Here is a 24,381-nt window from a genome sequence, read left to right on the forward strand (position 1 = left end):
AATCCTTGGAGAATAATGAGGGAATTCAGCGAAGTCTCAGGATACAAGGTCTACATAGAAAAATCAATATATTTCCACATACCAGCAATAAACAATCAGAAAGATAAAATGAAACATCATCTACAAAAACATACAAATATGAATTACTGAGAATAACTTTAACCAACGAAGGAACTCCACACTTTAAACTGTAAGATGTGGTTGAGATAAATCAATGAAATACAAATAAATGTCTGTGTATTGAAAGACTCAATATTGTTACATCTATTTGCCCCTAACATCTATACCTTCAACGGAATTTCCAACAAGAGACCAGCAGGCTGGCCAAGGCAGTCTATCTTGGTCTGTGTGGTACAGTGGGGTGCTTCAGCCTCACCCCATATTCTAGCATTCTCTCGGTGGTGCCTTATTCTTCAATAGTTGTTAGTTGTTCTTCTTGTGAGGGAGAGCAAAGTCAGCAACAACCTCTGCCGCCATCTTGGTTACTTTTTTAGGAAACTTTCTCTGAACACTCAGTTTGTGTTGTCTGTCCTTCCTATGCAATCTTTTCTTAAATTCTCACTTTGGGCATCAAAGTGTTTAAACCACTTCATTGAACTGCCAGGTTACTTGAGGTCATCCTCCCCAAGATCATAAACTTTGTGAAATCAGCCTCTTCTCCCCAGGCAGCCTTCTTTCATTGCCACCACACGAGCACCCCCTTGGGTTTGTTGCCACTGTGCCCCACTCTTTCTTGTCCCTCCGTCATGGCTGCCTCTTCTGACTTCTTCCTTATCTCTTTATGGGGGCAGGTTCTCCAGCCCATCTGGGGAGCTGGTCCTTCATGATATACCCAACTGGAGCAGCCAGGGGCCATCTGTGTGCCTGGGTCACAATACTTTAAACAATGGCGTAATGGTGATCATGCCCCTGTGTTGTCTAAACCAAGAATAATGAATAAGGATGGGGAGGTAGAGGAGTAAGCATCCTGAGAACTGCAGCTAAAAGACTAATCACATAGTGAAGGACCTAGTTAAACGGTGTTACTTTTTCTTCTTCTGGTCTCTGAATCTATGCTTTGGCTCTTTCTTCTTATTAAATCTTGACATTCCCAAGAGTATCATGGAAAGCGTGTCCCATTGAGAATTTCCAGCCTCCATCCACATGGTCTTTGTCATCACAGCAGCTTCTGGGCAGATTTCCTGTGTTCCCAAAGTCCCTGTACAGCTGTGATGAGGATCTAGAAGTGCCACTGTATAAGACATTTCTTCCCATAGTTCCACTCACCCACAGCTGATGCCCTTTCTGTGGTCTGGCAGCTCGGTTAGAGATTCCTGCCTGATAGCTCCATAGAGCAGGATTTTAAAGCACCCAGGTCACCATTATCCACCTACAAACATTAGGCTCCATTTCCTATGCATCCTGGAGCAAACCTCTTTTTTCTACTCACAGCACTAGAAAAAGATAATTTTCCCCTGAAAGGCCATGTTGCATATAGAAAAACTTCTCGGAAGTATGAAAAAGTTACAAGAAAATTAAGTGACCGCTAACCTGTTTTGGAAAATCAATACCAAATGCTTTGGGGTAAAGTTTATGATGTATTTTTTAAAAACACATCACCAAAATTTTACAGGAAATCATGCATAGCTTTCAATCTCCCACTGGTTCCCAGTGTCTATACTTCCTAGGGGGAACATCCCTTAAGATAACTTTGAAGTCTTTGACTAATTTATTAGGTAAATCCTCTGTGCATAAAACGGCATCTTTACGAGATAATGAATTAATCTCTAGGTTCCACTGGGGCCTGGAACTTTGAGCTTTGCTATAAATTATGGCACCTGCTGTAATTCTGTATCACACACATGCGATGGGACCATTTTTTTCTGAACTGATTAAGTGGTACTGAACTAACTGCCTCAAGTATCTTCTTGAGTTTTTAAACCAATTATTTCTTAATAGACCGAATACCAAATTATTTTTATGTTAGGTCATTTATACAAACATAAATTGAAAATAAAAAACCAAACGTTGCCACTGAAGTTTGATAAAGGATGAACTTGAAAGAAAAATTTTAAATATCAGATATTGGTAACCTACTGTCATTAAAATTCTCAAGTCAAAAAAAATTAGCTACAAAGAAAAATATGAACAAATCATGACCTCTGTTTAACATGACACATCAGTTGTTAACTGATAGCCGATCTAATTCTGGATGAGCAAAGACACATTAATTTTGTTTCACTCCATAGATAAGGGAGGGTTGACTAGCACATCATCAAAAATCATAGGCTATGTTAACAGTGTGGGAAAAAACAAAAAGGAAAAGAATAGCAGTCCCAGACTGAAACAGAAGCAACAGAGAGAACTTGCTTTATTCTGGCATCTATTTAGTTAATGAGACATGTAGAACAAAAAAAAATTAATCATGTTTTAAGAGAAATCAGATGATAATCTTTATCCTGGGAAGCGTTTAGGAGTACTTTCAATAATGGAGACACTATCTTCTACTTCTCAATATTTACAATGTGCTCTCTTCTTCAGAATTATGGGTTTTGCTGTCTTCTGGGAGAGGGAGGAAAGCCCATTCAATGCCCCCAGTATTTTTACCGCATTATCCGATTCATGGCAGTAGGCCTGTGTGTGATTGCTGTCTGCTATTTCATTTCGTAGGATTTCTCCAAACTCTTTTGAGGGTATGACCACAATCCATTATACTTTAGCCACATCTTGAGAAGAGAGTGTTGCCCATAGGTATGGGGTTAGACGATATTCATTACCCCAAAGATGACTTTGCCAAGTCTTACCATCTTGTCATGGTTCCCTGTGGAGTTCAGTCCCAGCTACCCAGTCAACCCCGTAGAGATGGATCATATCTTCACATGTATCCTCTGCTCCCCAACATGAAATCTCTCATTACTGAAACATTCCTCTTTTACCCCCAAGGAGCTGTTCCCAGAATGTTCTTCTCCATTTGTCCCACTGGCAAACTTCTACTCACGCTTCAACCCCTAAGTAATGGTGGCTCCTCAGTGATGGCTTCCCCGGCCCCCCCAGGGAAACCTGGCTGCTCCTCCAGCCGGCCACTTCCTTTTGCTCACCTAGATCCCAACACATATGTTGCCGTGCAGCAGGGCCCCACAGTCTCCCTGTGAACCTGGGTCATCCCGTGGCCCACTGCTCATAGCATCAGGCACGCAGGAAGTGCTCTGTAAATGTTTGTCCTTCAGATGAGTGGTTGAAAAGAGACAGATGGCCTACAGGTCTAAGTTTTCATAATATTGGAAAATATTTTAAAAGATAATTAAAATATTTCCAACTCTTTCCTCACCATAAATATTTTTAATATTTAAGGCAGCCTGAGTTTGAATTACAGCATTTACAGCTGAGAGTTGATTATTTCATAATTCATATTGCATATTAAAATTTTAATGATTATTAAGCAGTGAATTCAATTCTTTAAATGTATGTCCCCGCCCAACCCGGAGTGCTTCTTTTGAGTTTCTGCGTAATCATTTCAAGGATGGTACATTTTTTTGAGTGGTAATTCTTCCAGATCCTATTTCAACCTTGACTTGGTCACATGTGGGCATGTGCTATGTGTGGGTGTGTTAGGAGGTGGCAGCTGTGAAGGTGATGAGGGGAAATAGTGGGTGTAGACAAAACGTTATCAAAAGGGCAAGGTGCTGGAAAGCAGGGGAGCCTAGGAGTGCTTACTCCGTCCAGGTCGACAAACCCACTTTGTACTCTCACAATGACATCTCCACCTCCTGCACCCCGCCTGACACTACAGAGAGGGGTTGCTCATCCATTACTCCTGTTTCTAGTGAGTTGATATGAATACAAAGGTGTACACTAATTAGAAGGGTAGACTTGCTAAATATGGGACAGTGCTCCTCTAGTCTGTGTCTAAGTCTCTTTGTCCAGTATTTTTAATGAGATGCTCTGAACAGTACCTACAATTCTTCTCCATTAAACGTGGTATTGTTGATGACTCTTCTTGGTGATTGAACAGTCCAAGACAAACATGAACACTCGTGGGGTACATTTAATGGATTGCTTCTTTGACAGCAGATTGGCATTCCTGGTGTCTGTTTTATATGATCTGATCTGATCCCAGGTGGCAAGATTCTGAGAGACAGAGACCAGATTTATAGGACTGACCACTAGTGCCTCGCCCAGGATTGTGCTCTTATCAGACTAAAACAAATGACATATAGGGGCACCTGGGTGGCCCAGTGGGTTAAGCGTCTCGCTCTTGGTTTCAACTCAGGTCATGATCTCATGGGTTGTGGGATAGAGCCCCGCGTTGGGCTCTGTTGGGCTCCACGCCCGGTGGGGAGACTGCTTGAAGATTCTTTCCCTCTCTGCCCCTCCCCCACTCGAGCATTTTTCTCTCAAAAAAATAAAACAAAAACAAACAACATATAGAATGAGCATGTGTAACATTCTCACTTCCTACATCTGCCCCTAGACAGTAGTTGTTTTCCTTCTTCTGTGACCTCTAGACTCCTTCCCATTTCTGCAAATGATCACATCCTTAACTCATTTGTGACAGTTGTAAATTTAACTGGGAAAATATTATTTCAAGTTCTGGTGGGAATTGCTGTGTTAGAATCACAGTGCTACCTATTCACATTAACTATTCTATTATTAATCATTCAGAGGTCATTTTTAGAAAATAGAATGTAAAGCATTTTATTTCATATGCTTTAAAATCTAATCATCAATTACTTCAACTGACTTACATGTTCAGCTCCTGTTTCTAAGGAAAGCATGACTGCTGGCCTCTTCACTTATCCTGTCATTGCTCATTAGCCTGTGCCATTTCCCTCCATTAGGAGGATTAAAAGGTAGAAAATCTCCAGGTGCCACTAGTTAGCAAACTGTTCCTGGGGAATCAATAGCCTCATTTTTCTTTTCCTCTTTTCATTTAAAAAGTACTTACCTAGGGAAAGAGAAACATTTCTCGCTGCTGGTGAATGTATTTCCCAGGACTTCATTAAACCAAGTAATAGGATCAGTGTTTAAATGATTAAGTAGGTATATAAGCTTTTACAAAAAGAAAATCTAATTACAATAGGGCTCACAGAAATCAAGACACGAATAATTAACCCAAATGACTGCGATAGGTCTGTAAGAGGGTTATGCAAATGTGAGGCATATTATTATTATATACGAGCAAGGATGCAACGTTTTGGCGAGTTTTAGGGCTCGAAGTATGCACAGTGCCCTGCCTACTTGTATGTAATACGAGTATGTCATACATACTGGAGTAAAACTATTTTTTCCCACTCATCTTTAATTTCTTATAAGTTCTCTGTATTGTTTCAGAAGCTAGAAATTAGGCCAACTTTCCTAGAGCTTGCATGCCTGGTGACAGATTACTTCATCCCAGCAAAAAAGTCTCGCTCACATTTGCCAATAAGCATGAGGCACACAGAGGACCAGTACGCAGTGTCGCGTTGCCACTCTGGCATCTGCCCACAGCGTTCTCAACTCCTTCCCGTTTGTAGCATGCCTGAAAAACTACACATGGAGCAAGAAGTTTGATAAAAATATATTTAAAACAAGCAAGAAAAAATAGTTTCAGCCTTAAGGATAACTTTCATCGTTCTTTTAACCAAGTAGAGTTAAATTATATGTAAAATGATTTCAAGTACCAACTTATAAAAGATGTGATAAATCAGAAAACAAAGAACCAGAGAACTTTTTTTTTTTTCAGAAAAATGTATTTGCAATTCAAATGTTCATATAAAAGCATAAATCTTAAAAAGTTCATAGATGTGTGTTTTTAGAAGTGCTATGGTTTCGCCATTCATTGCCATTACATTCCAAAGTGTGCAGGGTGGTCTATACCACGCCGCCTTACACTTGTGTCACACAGAAGTCACTCTCATCACAACCTCCCCTGAGCTATTGTCTTCTGACAAATCTTCGTGGGGCCTCATCCGATTGAACAGATGCAGTAACACGTAGCCACACTGAAACCTCGGGGAGGTTAACTGTGTTGGGTGGACCAGGTTCCTGTTCCGCAGAGCCGTCAACGGCAGCCATAAAGTCCTGCTTGTGGAAGACTCTCCCCGGCTACTCTCTTCGATGTCTGTGGCTTTATCATAATTTAATACATCCCAGTGTAAGTTAACAGCTCGCCAGCGCTTAAATACTCTGTAAACTGCAGCTCCTTCATGGACAATGAGACCTAAAGTTTAAGGAAAAAATTTAAAAAGGCCGGTCATAATCAAAAAAAGTTAATGTTATTTTGTATACAAGCAAGGGATTAAAGAAATAGTCAATTCTCTGTTACTTGTCATTGTCAAAAAACATGGTACCCTGACTTCTCACATATTATGGCTAACGGTAAGCTACTTTCCAGATTACACAGGAATAATCAATATCCAAAGAATAAGAACACACTAACACGCACAGAGCAAAGTTCTCACGGATATAATTAACTCGCCCATCACGGCTGAGAACATACCTTGGGCACTTACGTTGCCTTAAGAGAATCATTAGCTTTATTGATTCATTCATCTCTTTGAGTGCCTACTGTGGGCCACGTAATGTGTTGGGGACTTGGTCTCAACTGGGAACTGAATTTAGGAAAGAGACAGATACTAAAGTCACTACCATCTTCCCAGTTCCTAAAACAATGTCTGACACACAGGAGGTATGATACACCTTTTTCTTATTTTTCCCCTCTTCAACAATTCAACAAAAATGTATTTAGCACCTACTTGAGAGTTTCATGTATATTACCTCATTCAGTTTTCACTATGAGCCCATCCCCCATTTTACAAACAAGGAACGAGCTCAAGAGCAGACAGTTAGTAGCGGTCTAGCAGGGTTTCAAACCCAGGCAGGCTGGCTCCAGAGTCCTTGCTCTTTGCTGCTAGATAGTCAATTGGGTGATTACACATTTCTAGAACAGACTCTCAGGAAAATACACAAGGTAATGCAGGAACCTCAGGGACCGTAAACTGGCATAAACTGGCAGTCTGTAACCAGGATGCATAGCTCCGTCTCTATCATCCAGCCCAGATCCCTTTTCACACAGTTACATTTCAGCATGTGGTCCAAGAGCTTTTGAACTGGTGACCTCTCACAAAAAGAAATTCCTTGGGGGAGGCCCCTTAATTTGAGAAGTGAGAAGGAACTCTTCTCCTTCAGGAGGCTGAAATTCCATTGAAAGTTGGTAGAGAGATCAATAAGGGTCTTTTCTTAGGTGGAAATGGCACCTAATACAGCACGTCAGCTGGCTACAAGCACTGTTTAATGATAAATTGGAAAGTGAACAGATCCTGCCTCCCAGTATTTTGGCCTTGAGTACAGGGTCTAGAGAAACTCTCACAAATGTGAACAAGGAAGTGCGTTCAAAAATGTTTATTATGCAGGGGTGCTTGGGTGGTTCAGTCGGTTAAGTGTCTGACTCTTGGTTTCAGCTCAGTTCGTGATCTCAGGGTCGTGAAATTGAGCCCTGCGTCGGGCTCTGTGCTTGGGCGGGGTGGGAGGGGGATCTGCTTGAGATTCTCTCTCACCCTCTCCCTCTGCCCCTACCCCCCTTGTCTCTCTCTCTCTCAAATAAATAAATCTTCTAAAAAATGTTTATTACATAACTGTTCATATTTGAGGGGGAAAATCCCCAACAATCCATTCTAAGAATGGATGAACTGTATTGTGTGGGTCAATGGATCACAGCAACACAATTGAAGGCAACAAAGTTACATGCACTAACATGGATAAGTCTTAAAAAAGCAGAAATCCCAAAGCCGCATGAAAGAAAAAAAAATGGACGTTTCAGAAAGAAATGATTGGGGTAAATCATTATTAATTAAAAAGTCAATAGTGACTACATGCAACGTAGAGAGCAGAGTGGAAACAGTAAGGAGAATACAGAGGGGCAAAGTAATACACTTGGCAGATGAGAAAAAATTGATAGAAATAGTCACCAAGAAGCAGGAAAAATCAGAGTCATATTTTTAAGGCTGCATGAATGGGTGATTGAAAGGATGGTAGCTACATTCTCATAGGTACAATGAGTAAGGGTTCTGAACATGGCTTTGTTGGGAGGATTAATTCTTTTTTTTTTTTTTTTTTTTTTTGCTTAACTAAAACAATGGCAAGTAGGTGATGGAGGTACCCAATTTTTGAAAAATCACAACTACCTAATACCAGAATTTAAGTTTTAGATCACTCCCATCCCAGGAGATAAGCTTTCTGACACATGTGACTTAAGACCATTCCGAGGATGTGAACATAGGCCACTAAAACATGCATGTGGCCCAATAAATAAAAATAGATAATAGCTGTGGAATACCACCAAAATAATGAGAAGGAACGTAAACTTCTGGTGATCATAGCAATTGCAAATGATTGTTTTGCTCTACCTCATTTTCCTAAGGAAAAACTGACACAACTGATTATATATTTTTGGGAAACAGCCAGAATTAGAAATAAAGACTACCAGATATTAATTGATGATTCTATTATTAGCCTTCCGAAATCTCTGTGGGCCATGATTTAGCTTTTCTGGCTCTATTTTTCCTCATTAAAACACAATCAGAGTACCTAATCTATACTTTGAGCAGGATAGTATGAAGATAAATTGAAATTCATCAATTATAAAGCACTCAAATTTCCTCGAGATGGTGGCTCTATAAACAAGACATCATTATTAATTAAAAAGTCAATAGTGAATCTGTGTGGTGAGAAACATTCATTCACACTAATCACAAAACCATTACAGCTTGTAACAGGTTCATCCTGGAGAAGTGCAGTGATGGGGGATAGCTTCCCCCCAGGAAACTACTCATGTCACAGGATCCTATTCTTTTTTTTATCAATTTCCTTTGAGAGGCCAGAAATCAGATCATTTACTAGAGCTTAAAGTCACTTTCTGGGAATACATTCCTGGTAGCCCTTTTCTAAATGCATAAATCTACCCAGTGTGCACAAATAAATCCCACAGGTCTTTATAGTTCATTTTGAACGGAATTTAGAGAGAGAGCTACTTGAAGTTTTCATGAAGACAAAGTCCGCTTGAATTTCCAGCTCCATGTGCTGCTTCTTAATTGCATTTCAAGTTATGAATGATGCTTAGATTTTGTTTTATTCCCCATGAGCGTTCAGAATTACTCCTTGTCCTTTCGAAGCTTAAATTTTCCTGAAATAAGAGAATGCCACTCCACCCCCAACGTTGTCCTCTGGAAGGTGCATTTTCCTCTTTCTTCTCTAAATCTTCTAGAATCGTAGCAAATGCCTTTTGTACTTGTGGTAATGAGAACATATGGCCACCCCATCACTGAAATCCAGGAGTAAGGATTCATCTGACTTTAGCCCACACGCTGAAAATCCAACAATTAAAAATCATCCTGCCATACTTCCTTACTGATGATCTTGTCTCCTCTTGTTTCACAACTGAGAAACTCACTTCCTCCAGTAGCTTCACTCTCTTGAGTAATACTTCAAATTAAGCCTTAAAATGAATTTGTTACCTTGACATTTCAGGTCATATAAGAACAGGCTTAGATTTATTCTTAGATTTATTTTTTTCATCTGAGTCACTAGACCTGAAAGGAAAAGCAATGATCATTTCTATAAAATGTAAATATTAAATATTTTAGGATACTTGCTACATTATTAATAGCATGGACGTCAACAAGGTATGATTCATAGGAATTTGGGGTTTTGAGAATTCAGTAAGTATGTGTGTTTATGTGATTGGTCGCTTTTTATCATTTCCCTGCCAGTAACATTTAACTGGAGCATCCCCTTACTGATGTGCAAAGGAACATTTTTGTTCGGGAATAATCTTGAAAAAGAGCAAGTTTAAATGTTTCTGGTTTCACTGAAATAAAAGCACGGTGTTCATGTATAGGTAAAATACATTCCAAACTTGTAAGCGGTGTGTTGGCTGAAATTCTTATATGGTAGTAGAAAATGAATTAATTACCGAAAGAAATGATGAGGGAAACTATCAAGGTACATAGGCTCACATGCGCGTGTGCGTGCACACACACACCACTTGTCTGCTCTGTTTCAACACAAACAAATGATGTGTTGTAATGAACAGAGACTTGCAAAATTGATACAAACAAATTTTGATATTAACAACCAAACTACTGATCAAATAACTTCATTTCTTGTGTTACCAGTCTCAGCTCTTGTTCAAATAGGTTTGGTTGCTTTTCAAAACTTACGAATTTTTACCAAGGAGCCATTTTGTGCCAAGCATAGCACTAAGTGCTTTATTTGCATGATTTTCATTTAATCTCGACAGCGACTCTACACATAGATACCACGATCGAACAAGTTCATGGCTGAGGAAATTGAGACATGGAGAGATTTAACAGCTGTCCAACATCATGAAGATGTAAGACCAGAGATGGGAGCTCAAATGTGTCTACTTATAGACTTTGAGTACTACAGTTCTATTCAGGTTTAATTTCCAATGTAAGGCAGTCTCTCCTAGTCATAGAATTAAGACCAACTAAAAGAGTCCTTGCTATGGACTGAATGTTTGTCTCTCCAAAATTCATACGTTGAAGTCCTAATCCCTAACGTGATGGTATTTGGAGGTGGGACCTTTGGGAGGGTAATTAGGGCTATTTTAAGTCACGAGGGGGAGGCTCTCATGATAGGATTAATGCCTTTATGTAAAGTGGAAGAGACACCAAGGAAAGGCCACGGGAGGACATGTGAGAATGACAACCATCCGCAAACCAAAAAGAGACCCGACTAGACACTGAACATGCTGGCACCCTGACCCTGAACTTCCCAGCCTCCAGAACTGTAAAAAATAAATGTTCTTTGTTTAAGCCACCCAGTCTATGGTATTCTGCTATAAAGGCTTGAACAGACAAAGACAGACCACGTAGACCTATAACGCCCTCATTTAAAATATGAGTAAATTAAGCCCTGGAAACTGTGATTTGGGCAAAGTTATATCATTAACTGCCATTTTTAAGATCTTTGTGTGTCACTGCCATTGTTATATCTCTAAGAGGGCCAGTGAAACAGCCCCTTCCTCCTCTCCCTGCCCACAAGAAGCAAGTTGTTGAAGGCAACACTATAGTGGTGAGGGCCTCATCCAGGAAGCTGCACCCACCCTGAGCTTTCCCAAGAAGTGCAAGATCCACAAAGGAATAAAGGCTAAAGCCCTATGTGCTGTTCAATCAAAACGACCTTTGGGAGAGCTGAAGAACTTGCAACACACAGCAGATAGCTGGCCAGAAAAGTCTCTTGACTGAAAATGTCCAAGATTTCTAGATTAAATTTCACCACTGTTCATTGCCAAGATTTCTTTCTGTCTCTCTCCCTCTCTCCCCACCTCGCTCAGTGAAATTGACACATACGCTCTAAAATACAACCACTGTCATTCTGAGAAGTCGGGGTGCACCAGAAGCAGAAGGGGGACTTTGGGTCCCATTTAATCCCACTTACGAACAGTTTAGAGTCAGTCTCATAAAGTGGACCCATTTTTGACTCCTTAATTTCCATTACTTGGAGGATGGTTGTTCAAGGAGTATTAACGGAATAAGACTGTGTGGTCCAAGATACCCTTTGTTGCATGTTCTTTGCTAGAGTGTCATAAAATGCATTAATCTTCCCGGCATACCTGCTCAACAGGGAATCTGCTCCTCCCTCTCCCTCTGCCCCTCCCCCCAATCATGTGCTCACTCTCTCTCTCTCTCTCTCTCTCTCAAATAAAGTATTAAAAAAAAAGGCACTCCCCCATTGTTGCATCTTGTTAATATGAACCTTGAAGAAGTAAACATGAGTGATTCCTTCTTTGTACACTGAATGCTTTTTGTTGAACTGAACTATATGTGGAGCTTAAAGAAAAAAAATGCAAAAATATAAAACTTACAGAGATGAAAACTGAAAGATAATATAATATATACCGCCGCTGAAGTCACTAGACTCACAGGACAAAGCCATCATAAATTGATATCTTAAAATCCAGGTCTCTGGGAACTACAATGTCCTGATTATATATGGGGATTTTTGTGAAAATGTACTTCTAGTGTTGCCCATATCAGAACAAATAATGTAAAGAAATATCCCATATAAAATGCACTTACATCTATAAAAGATGAGTTGATTTTTCCATTGTTGAATATAAATTTTATGTATACATACACATACATATAGTGTATTAATTTACAGATTCAAGTTGAGAATGGCAGGCTAATCATGACAGCATAAAGCTCAGAGGCTCAAACACTCAAACTATTGGTAATAAAATCTTCTGTGCAAGAAATATAATAAGAATAAGAATTATTCACAAACTTCCCACAGCACAAAAACCCTTGCAACTAGAGGCTGGCTAATGTCCAAATGCTGATGATCTGACCCACCCAGCCCCAAAGTAGCGTACCCAACAGTACACACGAAGAGAAGATTATTACGATAGTAAAGACCCTAAGTGATTGTTTCTCTAAGATTTCACAAAAGAAAATTCATGGTGTCTGTCCTATGACCCTGTCACTCTCTCTGTCCTCCTGTCTGCTCAGTGAAGTCTGTAGTCATCAGCCTGGATGCACAGAGCACATCAGTGCTGGATCTTCCATGCTGATGACGTCACTGTCTGGCAATCGAACAAGATGGCAAAGCCAAATTTTAATAAGGAGTACAATAGCTTACTAACTGGCAGGGAGGGAAGCACACTCTTTTCTGAAAGGTCCTGACATAGGTTGAATTTGCTTCTTGACCTACTGTCCCTATTTCAGTTAATGACCATCCCCCAAATCAATTAAACCTTGGAATCACCTAGACTCCTCTATCCTCTTGCACTAAATTTGCTAATTGTTAGCAAATTTGTGATAAATCCATAAGACAGAGACTTCTCCAGAATGATCACTCTCCTACATTTTCACAATGAACTATTATTAAACGTGCTTCAAGATCCAGATTCTCTCATAATTTCTTCTCTGACCCACTCAAAATTAATCCTTCTCTCCTACCTTCTACCGTGCCACATAGGAAATACCTGCACTGTTTTCCATATTACCTGTACTGGAATAATTTGTTTCTATGCCCTTGACCTCAATCAGCTGTGTGCTCCCTGAGGACAGGAGCCCTATTCCTACTTCAATGCTTGAAACACAGTAGAAACTCAATAAATCTTCACTAAATGAGAGGGAATGAGAAAGAGGAGAGTAGCCATCACTGGAGTCTAAGGGATGACAAGGGTCAACTTAAGTCTAGCTGTGATGGTGCCATGAACACGAAGATCCGATATCGAGCTGAGACTGAGACATGCAACATGTACTCCAAGACTAGAGATGAAAGAGGTTTAGGAATCAGGACCTATGTTTCATACATTTATGAGCATATGTATGCATACACACACACTCACACTCACACTCACACACACACACTCACACTCACACACGGCCTGGCAGGTGGTAGAAGAGCTAAATTTCTTTACAAGGACTTATTTTCAGTCCCAGTAGACTATAGGCGACTCTTCATGGCCTTGCTGGCCTGGTCATCAAATGTCTCCCTGCATCTAACAATCGTGAACCCAGCTCGTCACAAAATGACTACACTCAGGCCTAAAGCCTCGGAGGCCAATATGGATTCTTCTCTGCTATTTACAGGCAAAACAGGGAGTAAAAAAGAGATTGCCCATTCATCTGACTACTTGCTGTTCTGAGAAGCCAATCCATCAGTCAATCATTTTAATGATTTCTTTTATTTCTTAGTAGATGGAAGACTCCTGATCTTTCACTTACTAGCCTTGCCTCTCAAATCTACCTTTGGCAGAGTCACAGAACACTCCTCAAAAGCTGCGGACTTTGATAAACATTATAAAACACATGATATGTTAATTTTTTTAAAGGATTAAGAGAATTCACCGGAGAGAACTGTTATGTCATCTAAGCTTCTACCCAAAAGTGCCTGTTTAAAAAGTCACCTATGGATATGATTATTTCAACAAAAGAAGTGAAGGCATAAGCCCAATGCCTTTAGAGATGACAAAGATATCCTGGAGTCCTCCTATAACTGGGAGCATGGATTAGAACTACTTTAATTTCAGCTGAATACAACTTCAAGTCTGTCCTTCAATCATGAGCAGATGAAACACCTTGCAGCAAAGGGGTGACGTCATACAGCACAGCGATCAGCAGTGGGCATAGTCACTGATTTTCAAAATTGGAAAATACTGGGTATGATTTCATCTAACCCCTTTGTTTTGGGGGATGAGGACTCTGAGGCCCAGAGAAGTGACATGGCTTGCCCAAGGTCCACGGTTAGTGCTAAAGCCCAGGATCAGAGCCAGACCTTTGATGCCTGGTCCAGGGTGCTTCATACTCCGCAAGAACTCAGACCTCAGGAGCCATCCTTGGCCAAAATCAGTCCACACTAGTGTCTGCTTGGCCCAAGGGATATTATACTGTGAAGTAGATAGAATCACAGTCTCTTCAGTGACACCTGAGGCTAGGAGTGTAAGTTCTCCTCCGGTCTTTGTCTTAAAGGGTATACTGCAGCATTGGGAAGGATTACAGCGACCCTCACAATTTATAAAAATAACTCCGCAAACCCCAGAGTAACCGTATTGGGTTAAAAAACCTTATCAATGTCCATTTTCTATGTTAACTAAAGTTTTTAGGATTGGGAATCTACTTTGGTAGACTTCCATTTGTTTCCCCACATTTTAGTATATGGACTGAGAACAGTTCCTTTTTTTTTTTTTTTTTTTTTAAGGTAGGCTCTATCCCAGTGTGGAGCTCAACGCAGAGCCTGAACTCACAATGCTGAGATCAAGACCCAAGCTGAGATCAAGAGTCAGATGCTGAACCGACTGAGCCACCCAGACCCGGACCAAAAACAGTGCTTAGAAGGAGACTGTTAGTGGGCTTTTCCTAGTAGCAAGTAGAAACAAACCCAGCTAACTTCCCTTCTTCTCCACTGGTTGAACCGTCTCCTGCAAACTCACAGAGCACGATTTTATTAATCTCTAGGGTAAAGCATATATGTATCGGTGGTTCTATTTTTCAGGATGAGAATAATACTTAAAAAGATCTAAACTGAAATATCTAAAACCTGTTTATCTTTACGACTGTAATAGGCTATTTCATCTTCGTTGGCTTTTTTTTTTTTCATTTCTCTTAAATCGTACAGGCAGGGGGTAAAAATTCCAAACAGAAGCAACCACCTAAACATAAATAAAATTTCTAACTCTTTGATTTCATTCACACAACCTCAGTAAGATTTTTTAATTGAAAATATTAATGGAATTTTTAACCTGAATATTAAAATGCTCAGACTTTAGCTTTCCTTATTATTCTAGCCTATGACCTAGCAACAAAATTCAAGGTTTACATGTGATTCTTTACATACGTAATTATTAGGAAATTGTTTCACTCAGATCAATGCAAAGAGATAGCTCTTGGGACGCTGTATTAAATCGTCCCCATTCTCTACTCATATTTCTGTATGTTCCGTATGGCTCTATCGATTTAGAATACATGAGTAAAGACTCCACTAAATGGCTACATTACTTTGGGCGTTGGAGGGAAATTTTTTTTTCTCCATTTCTTTCTTTTTTTTTTTTTTAAAGATTTTATTTATTCGACAGGATAGAGACAGCCAGCGAGAGAGGGAACACAAGCAGGGGGAGTGGGAGAGGAAGAAGCAGGCTCATAGCAGAGGAGCCTGATGTGGGGCTCGATCCCATAACGCTGGGATCACGCCCTGAGCCAAAGGCAGACGCCTAACCGCTGTGCCACCCAGGCGCCCCTTTTTCTCCATTTCTGATCTAAATTCAGCTCCCCCCATCCCTCAAAAAAGTATTTATTCCTGTTGTTATGGCTTAGGTGTTTGAGACACCAACTGACGTGGTTTCACTTCATGAATAAACAACATCTTGTAAATGAGCCATTCAAACTCAGCATATAAGAAGGGGTATTAATGAACAGAACTAGCCGAATCACATAAATATTCTGACACAGGCTCTGGAGCGACAAGGTCTGGATTCCAATCTCGGGTCCCTCTTCCGATCTGTGTGACCTTGGGGGGACTTCTTCATGGTGCCCTAAGTGTTCTCGTCTCTGAGATGAGAACAGCAACAGTACCTACACCTTGTAGAGGGTTTGAGGATTAAAGGGGAAGTTTGAGGAAAATCACTTCGCATAGTACATGGATTAGAAAACATCACCTGAGATATTATTGCAGGGAAGGTCTTTAAGACCTTATGTCTACCTATCTGGAAGCCGTTGACAACATGTACAAGTTTCGTTCCTGTGCTCGCCTCTGCGCTTCTTGAGTCTGTCTCCTGCTCCCTGTCAGCGCCCCCAAGCCTCTGTGTTGTGCACTGAAGCAGCATCTAGAAGACTGATCGTGTTCACATTCTCTTCGGTAAATAAAGTTCTTGGCGCAAAACAGTCCGAAACCAGGAGATCCCCAAAGAGCCAGGTGCCAGGTCTGAAGAACTATCTCCAGGATTTTAGGTTAAGGTGCCGCCTCTTCGTGCCATGGTTCCCTCTGCTGCACAATCGATACTGATCCCTCCTCCCAGGAAAACTTGCCATTCCGAGCCAGTACCTCGGCACCAACCCCGTCTCCGACTGGCCTAGGGACACTCAGATCTCTCTAAGGCTGCCCAGCTGTGCGTGGGCCCCATGTACTGAAATTCCCACAGCTATTCTTCTAGAAAACAGTAAAGTCACACAAAAGAAGGGGTGAAGTGGCATGAAACACACGTGCGATCACATGAGCAGACAGTGCAGCCACAAGAGATAGCCCCTCCTGGGCCCTCAGCCGCTCTCAACCATCACGGATGATCCGTCCCCTGGCTCCCGGCTCCCCACAGCCCTCCACCCACACACACACACACACACACACACACACACACACACACACGACTTCGGGCCAGTGTGGATGACCCAACCTTGACCTGCTATGCATGACCCTTGCCATCTGCTGCCCCTCCTTCACTCCAGCCTGGGCCCTTCCCTTCCAGAAACCATTCCAGCTGCAAGCCTCGAAACTCTCCCACCCGGGGCAGACAACCACCACCTCCGGGGCTTCTTACCCACTTTCCTAATCTCAACGCACCCTCCCCTACCTCCTGAAGGCCAAGCCCCCGGACTGCACATTCCTTCCCAACCGGCCACTTCTTTCTGGCTTTGGTTCCTTCCCCAGCGCCGAGAAAGCACCCCCACCCTGTCATCCCTCTCCCAGCTCTGGAGGTCAAAATCAAGGCTGACCGTCTGCTCCGGCTCTCTGCAACTCTGCATAACAAACCCCATCTCAGCCCAGCCTCAAAGTTCACCTTTCTCCACCTGCTCCTCATCCCTGTGGGTCAAAAGTACAGAGCCACATGGCCATTCAGATCAGAGCCACCCTTGCTCCAGCCTCAGGGGGGTGCTCGATCATGCCCAGTGCAGGTCCCAAAGCCCTCCGCAGCTGATCTTCACATTTAATGCTCTTCTCAGACTCTTCCCGATACTGTGCCTTGACCACACTACCAACATGACCGAGAAACGGGAGGTCTTTGCCAAGAGGCCCTTCAACTTATTCTCCCAGAGCAACATAGGCAGCCATATCTAGCTGTGCCCACTCGCGGCCTGCCTGCCCTTCTCAGGGGCACCGCACCCCTCCTGGGCAAGGCCAATCCCTCCCCTGTGTGCCGGCTGCTAGCTCTGCATTCACATAGGCATCAAGCTGTCCTTTTTTCCATTTGCCCCTGCCTGACTCTACCATTAAAACAAATAAACAGGAACTTTTCTCAATTCCACACCCAACTCTAGGTTCTGCCCTCATTTAACTGTGTCCTTGTTCAGCCAAGATTTGTGAACCTACACTCGGAGCCCCCTTCTGCCTGTCCCAGCCACTCTCAGCCTACCACAACCTCTGTGTCTGTCCATCCAACACCCGTACTGCTAAATCCAGAGAGTACATTTTGGCTTAATTCACCTGCTCTCGACCCAGCATCTGGCACTACCGGCCTCGTGCTCCTCCTCCCCGAAGTTCCTTCCTTCTTCCTCACCTTGCCTGACCCACTTTTTGCTCCCCTGGTCATGTTCCTTTGCCTGCTCTTCGTGTCTCTGTGTTCTTCAAACTGCTGTTCATCTCGCCCAGACCACTTCCCCGGCAGACCGCAGCTTCAACGACCGGATGTCAATCTCCAGCTCAAATTTCTATCCTGAGCTCCAGACCCCTGTATCCCTGCCACTTCCTGGCCATTTCCACTTGATTCCTCAGAAATTCTGCAAAAAGCAAATGTTCAAACAGAACGTATCATCTTTCCCCCATCTGCCAATCAGCCTCTGTGAATCACACCTGATGGCCCCTCTCCTTTCCCCCCACTTCCATCCTACCTCCATTGATTCGATCGCCGTTATCTTGTGATCAACCTCTTTTAATTCCGGCAGCTGCCTATCCACCTTAATGTAGGGCCTAACCCTTTGCCTGGATTATTATCTTCTTGCCTTCCCAGCATGCCCTCTGTGCCCCACCCCCCCAACCTTCTTTAGCTCTCGACACTTTTTCTTCAGCATCACGCTGACCAGTCACACGCAGCAGACAACCCTCCAGGGGTTCCCTGAGCTTTCAGGGTTGGGTCGCACACCCATGTCTCTCCCACGGGACCCCTCTAGACGATTAGACCTTATTTCCTCCGCTACTCCCCAGCAAGCACCTCTTGCTCTTGTCACACCAAATTCCCGATGAGTCCTCAAAAATACACATTTTCATGTGTTGACAGGTTCAGGCAGCTGCCTCTCTCTGGCCCCTTTCATGCTCTTCTTTAAAGTTTAGCTCGAGATTTCTTCCTCCCCATAGATTCTGCTGCCCCTAAGTATGGTTAACCAACCTTCTCCCACCTGCTCTCACATGTATTTGTCTCTTGGCACCTTCCATTTCCCATTTTAATTGCTTAGCTCCCTGTCTCTCGCCAGCAGCTGGAGAGCAGGGAACATGCTATATTCGAGGCCCCACAAACCTTTTCTGGAAAGGGCCAGACAGTAAATATTTTAGGCTATGTGAACATTATGGTCTCTCGATGACGAGATTGTAACTACTCATCGACAGCATATAAACGAAGGGAGATGTCTGTATTCCAATAAAACGTTATTTATGGGCACTGGAATTTGTATTTGATGTAATTTTCATAGGTCACAAAATAACAGTCTTCTCTCAATATTTTTTAAACCATTTCAAAATGTAACAACCATTCTTAGATCATGAGCTGTTCAAAAACAGGCAGCAGACCCTGTTCTGTTAATATCTCTACCCTGCGCTCCAGGCTTATAAACACACAGTCGACACTCAGCAAGTGTTGGCTTCGTAGATGACTGGTGTCCCTTCGCTCAACTGCCCGCAATCGAGAGAGATGGCTGAAAGGCGTCACCTTTTCTCTGGAGGCAACAGAAGTCAACAGTATGAACGTGGTTGGTCTATTGCTCTGCTAACTATGGCAGCATTTCTCCAGAAGAGTTTGAACTTTACAAGGTCAAAAGAGAGGAAGGCAATGTGTTTTCTCCCCCATGAGGAGGCCTCAAGAGTTAATTTGCTTTGAGAGGCCATTTCAGGCACTACACTGAAGGCCAGGGAGCAAGAACAAGTCCTTCTATTCTGTTTCCTGGGTTTTACAGGCAGCAATATCTCTGATAACCAACCATGATCATAATCTTTAGAGAAATTGGTAAACATCAGTATCATTAAGGCATAGAAAAGCCTTTGATTTGTATCTCCAGAGTAAAGTGATAGTAATGGAGTACTTCTCAAAGCATAGAAAGGAGGAAGATTTGTTTTTCCTGACAGTTCTGAATTACAAAGCGCCACTGTGACCCTCCCTCGGAGGGGCCTGACCATGACGTGCTCAAAAGTGAGAAATGTAAAGATCAGAGGATGGACCCCTGCTTCGGAACTTTTTCTAAAGGAAGTTGTGGCATTTCCTGGGGCGTGATGCCTCCTAAGACGGGCTGAAGGCAGGAAGGAATGATCGAGGCTTGTGAAGGAATTCTACTCTATTTAAGAAATGATTCAAAACGAGCTAGCCGAGCACGCAAGTCTGGTGGCGGTCATGGCCAGAGTGGTACCACACCCCGCGGAGTGGCCGGCCCCCCAAGCCAGGCTCCGCCTGGGAGGAAGTTTGAAGGGAAACCCAGAAGGGCTCTGGGCAAGAGTAAAAGGAGGCTTTTGTCCTCCCTGCATTAGCGGCTGGATCAAGTTCTCCTCAGGGGCCAAACTGTGGCACTGGAGGGATACAGACGCCCCGTCAAACTACCCATCAGGACATGGAAGCATTTCTCTTGGAGCAGAGGGGGCTGATAGTCTTTTTATGTTTGAAGGAAATTTGTGATATGAAGATTCAAAAAGGAAATACTGGGCTAGTCAACGTTTCTAGGTATTCTGCCAACCAGTGTTTAAGTGGAGGTGCCTTTTCCACATGCCTCACGATCCACGCAGATGCAACCATATCGTGCTTCCTGGGACACTGGGCAGTCACTGGCAAGGCCACCTCCTACCATCTGCCTCTGGCGGCAGCCCGAAGCCCCGCCCACAGAATGCTTTCAGTAGCTCAGATCCTAGACTTGGGGGTGGTAGGGGTGGTGACTGGGGAGGGAGAGGGTGCAGGCCCACGAAAGGCTGGATCTGGGCTTCTAGTGTTCTGTGATTTTTAAAAATCTACATATATTTGGAGTCTTCCCATCAAACTTGCTGACAATTTTGAATGGGGTGGGGCTGCCCTGCTCGTGGGGCTCTGAGAGCAGGTGTTGGGGGTGTCAGTGGCTGACATCTGTCCTCTCCACCTCCCAAAAGGACGCCTGCCCAGACCACACTGGGTTCTAGGGTTGTGGCTCTCCCCCTCCACGAGGCATCCTCAAGTCCTCTGTGCAGGACAGCGTCTATCAGGCCCTGAAGAACGTGGGGAACAGGACTATTCTCTTGGTAATTGTACATTTTTCACTCGGAACTATTTGATAGATTGTATATCTATTCATAAATATTTTGCCTCTCTACAATGACCCAAGGGCTGCACATTTTATGAACTTTGCCTAAATTTCTCTTTCAAACACACTCGTCCGTATGGTTGATGGCCCTTGCCTGACAATATAAGAACCAAAGGCACTCCTGTGGTCTCCAGCAAACGCATTTTCTTTCTGCTCTAAATTATGGCACATTCCAACTTCCAATGCTAATTTCTTTCAAACTCCTTAAGTAAATATGTTGTTTTTCACCGAAAATACTTCAGGAAATATTGTCAACTTCTGAATCATGCTGAGAAGTGCCAGAGAGCATGGAAAATTTTAAACAAGAGATAGTCCAAAAGTCATTTATATTTTGCTTGGAATGCATTAGAATTCTTTTTCCTGAGCTGATTTACTTTCTTAATCATGCTTTGCTTATGCTAATTGGTTTATATTTGTTGAAAGCAAGCCACAGGAAGGAAGACAACCTAAAAGCATCATTTTAGGAAAAACAACCCTGGCATGAAATAAACCACTGGCCATCCTCAGTGAGAAGAACTCATCTGTGGTCACCAAGAGTTGGATTATCCTGAAATTCTTGGTCAGAACTCTTCGCTTTTCCTCATATAATATCACAGAATTAGAAAAAGTATATTTTAAGGTTCGTGTCAGTAAAAGGTTCAATCACGTGTAACTTTAAGCTGCTCTGCCTGGGGGGGAAATCACAGTGAAGCAGTATCGAAAGCAAGAGAGAAATATTACCTTGGCTTTTAAACATGTAAACATACGTCTGATATAATCAAAGACCATAGGAATATGTGGTATTTATTTATTCAAAGTTCTATAATGAAATGTGAAGACATTACCAATGGGTAACTCTACCTAGTTTATTTGAGTGTGCCCGAGAACCTCGAGCTAGACAGATCACCAACTATGAAAAACAGATTTCTCAAAACTAATAGCTATAAGAATTCACATGAATTTTTTAAAAAATTAATTAGATTTAGACTAGAGGAAAATAAAACCTGACATTGGAGAGTATGAAATTTCTGCAGAAGGAGCATTTTTTTTTTCAGTATTGACTATAATTGGTACATGAAAGAGAAGTTATTTTGATCTGATCTTCATTCAAGTATATATGAGGTTATTTTTAAAGATTCCCTAATGTCTGCAGTGTTCAAAAGCAGGACAACATAAACAATCAGAGTATACTTTATTTCATTATTTTGAAAGACCCCGGAGAGGGATTTTTGGCTCCCGGTGGGTCCGTGTGCGTGTCTCTTCAACCCCGTGTGCCTGTGTTTTAATCTGAGAAATAGAATCATAGGGAGAACAGACAGTAACAGCCTCAGTACTTTAGCTGCAGACCCAAGTGACAGAGGGAGGCAATTTTCCTAAAAGCAATTTCTGGGAGTACTTTCTACATGAAAAAAGAGACAGAGAAGTGAAACTCCTTGAGTGTTTAACGGTATCACAGATAGGAGAAACTGGTCCTGAGCTCCCTAAATGTGCGGGGGACTGGGAGGGGGGAATGTGGGGTTTCTGAGAGGCAGTGATCTCTGACCTCGATCCCACCTTCTGACTTCATGTTCAGGAAGAAGAGGGGGAGTATTTACAGGACAGAGCTAGTCTGGGCCCCTGCCCACCGCATCCCAAGAGAGGCCAGGCAGGACGAGCTGCATTAAGAGCAGGGCGCAGTGTGGATATTCTTCTTTTCTTAGGAAAACTGCCCGTAAACCTAAATAGTTGTAAAACAAACTCTAAGGAAAGCACTCTAATGGTGTTAAATATAGCTCAAACTACCAATGAAAATGTCAAAAAGCTGATATCCATTTTTGTCAAGGTGTGGGAGAACGGGAATTGTCATATATTTGGGGGGAGTGCAAATTGGTGAAGCCTTTTCAGAGAGCAAAAATGGGGTGTGTAATGGGGCATTACTCAGCCCAGACTGCGCTTCTCGGAATGTTGCTGATGGAAATACTCATTGGCAGCATTGTTTCTAATGGCGAAGATTGGTAACAGTAGAAGAAAAGTAAATGGTTGTACGTCCGTTCTAACAGAGAAAGATTTCTAGATCATTGTTGAATGAAAATGACTATTTTTTTCCACAATATGAATAGTATGATCCCGCTTATATTAAAATACCTACTTATCTACACGCCCACATGCGTGTAAACCCAATGAAAAAGATCTGGCAGAAATACACCAAAATGTGTGTTTGGGGGCGGGGGGACCTTTCTGCAAAGGGAATGACATAACAGAAAGGGCAGTATGAGTGAAGTGGTCTTCTTTTAAACTTTATATATTCATAAAATGGGTTTATTTGCATAAGTATATGTTTATACTCTGTGGACAATTAAGAAAAATTTTTAAAAGAACAAAAGTGATCTAAGTTTTTAAATTTTATAAGCATAACTGGTCCCTTTCCTTGGTGTCTCAGGGATGATCAAAACACTTGCCAGATATGGAGTTGGCACGCACAGTGTTAGTAAGATTAGACATAAGCACTGCCGTCCCTATTTCAGGAATCCCACTAACGTAACGGGGTTTCAGTTTTATTCTGTTGCTTCGACAAGAAACAGAACCTACCTCATCAGGTTCTACCAGACACTGAAATGACGTGGTAACTTTTTAGAAGCAAGTTAATCAAATGACTCCTGTCCTCAAGGCTGACTCTCTGTCTCTTCAGTCATTACTAAATGCGTTCTTCTGATGAAGCAAAGCTTCCTCTGAATCACATGACCCAATGAAAGTGATAGCCTTCTATTTTCTCAGTGTGCAAAGTATGGAGTTAAGAACCAATTCCCGAGGGGCACCCTGGGTGGCTCAGTCGTTAAGCATCTGCCTTCACCTCAGGGCGTGATCCCAGGGTCCTGGGATCGAGCCCCGCATTGGGCTCCTCTGCTGGGAGCCTGCTTCTTCCTCTCCCACTCCCCCTGCTGTGTTCCCTCTCTCACTGGCTGTCTCTCTCTCTCTGTCAAATAAATAAATAAAATCTTAAAAAAAAAAAAAAAAAAAGAACCAATGCCCGAGCCCACAGCCTTCCGCCATGCATTTGCTCTTCATTTCTGGGTTTGCTAATCTTCCTTTGTCCACTGTGCCCATCTCAGGATGGAGCCAACACCAGCCAGCCTGCTTTGGTTATTCTCCCTAAATTACTGCCCCAGGTTAACACAACTCAGTGATTTAAATCCTTTATATTAGTTTCCCTGGTACACAATCATAGTTGGAATGCCAACTGCTTAAATATTTAAAAGAGTTCCCACGTCAGCTCTTTGTACTTCGAGTTCCTTAAGACACATCTCCCATTCGTGGCTCTCTGTCTACCTCTCGGCCACCACCCGCACACCTTCAATACCCTTCTCTTAAGCCTCTTCAGTTCGTTCCTACTTTCTGCATCTCTCTTGGCACAGAGCTCGTTATTTAGGAAATACAACCTGTTTCTGCAGGTGAGGGGAACCGTGCTAATCAAACCCTCACA

The 24,381-nt window shown here is 42.4% G+C and overlaps 1 protein-coding gene across 1 annotated transcript in view; it reads right to left on the bottom strand.

The window, feature by feature from the left end:
• Positions 1 to 5,855: 5,855 nt before the first annotated feature.
• Positions 5,856 to 24,381, bottom strand: part of MARCHF11 (membrane associated ring-CH-type finger 11) — a 103,006-nt gene continuing 84,480 nt past the window's right edge. The window contains exon 4 of the mRNA XM_026506714.3: positions 5,856 to 6,178. Coding sequence (XP_026362499.2) covers positions 5,856 to 6,178 — 323 coding nt within the window. The remainder of the gene's footprint in view (positions 6,179 to 24,381) is intronic.

Source organism: Ursus arctos, unplaced genomic scaffold (assembly GCF_023065955.2).
Source record: "Ursus arctos isolate Adak ecotype North America unplaced genomic scaffold, UrsArc2.0 scaffold_15, whole genome shotgun sequence".
Classification (NCBI taxonomy): domain Eukaryota; kingdom Metazoa; phylum Chordata; class Mammalia; order Carnivora; family Ursidae; genus Ursus; species Ursus arctos.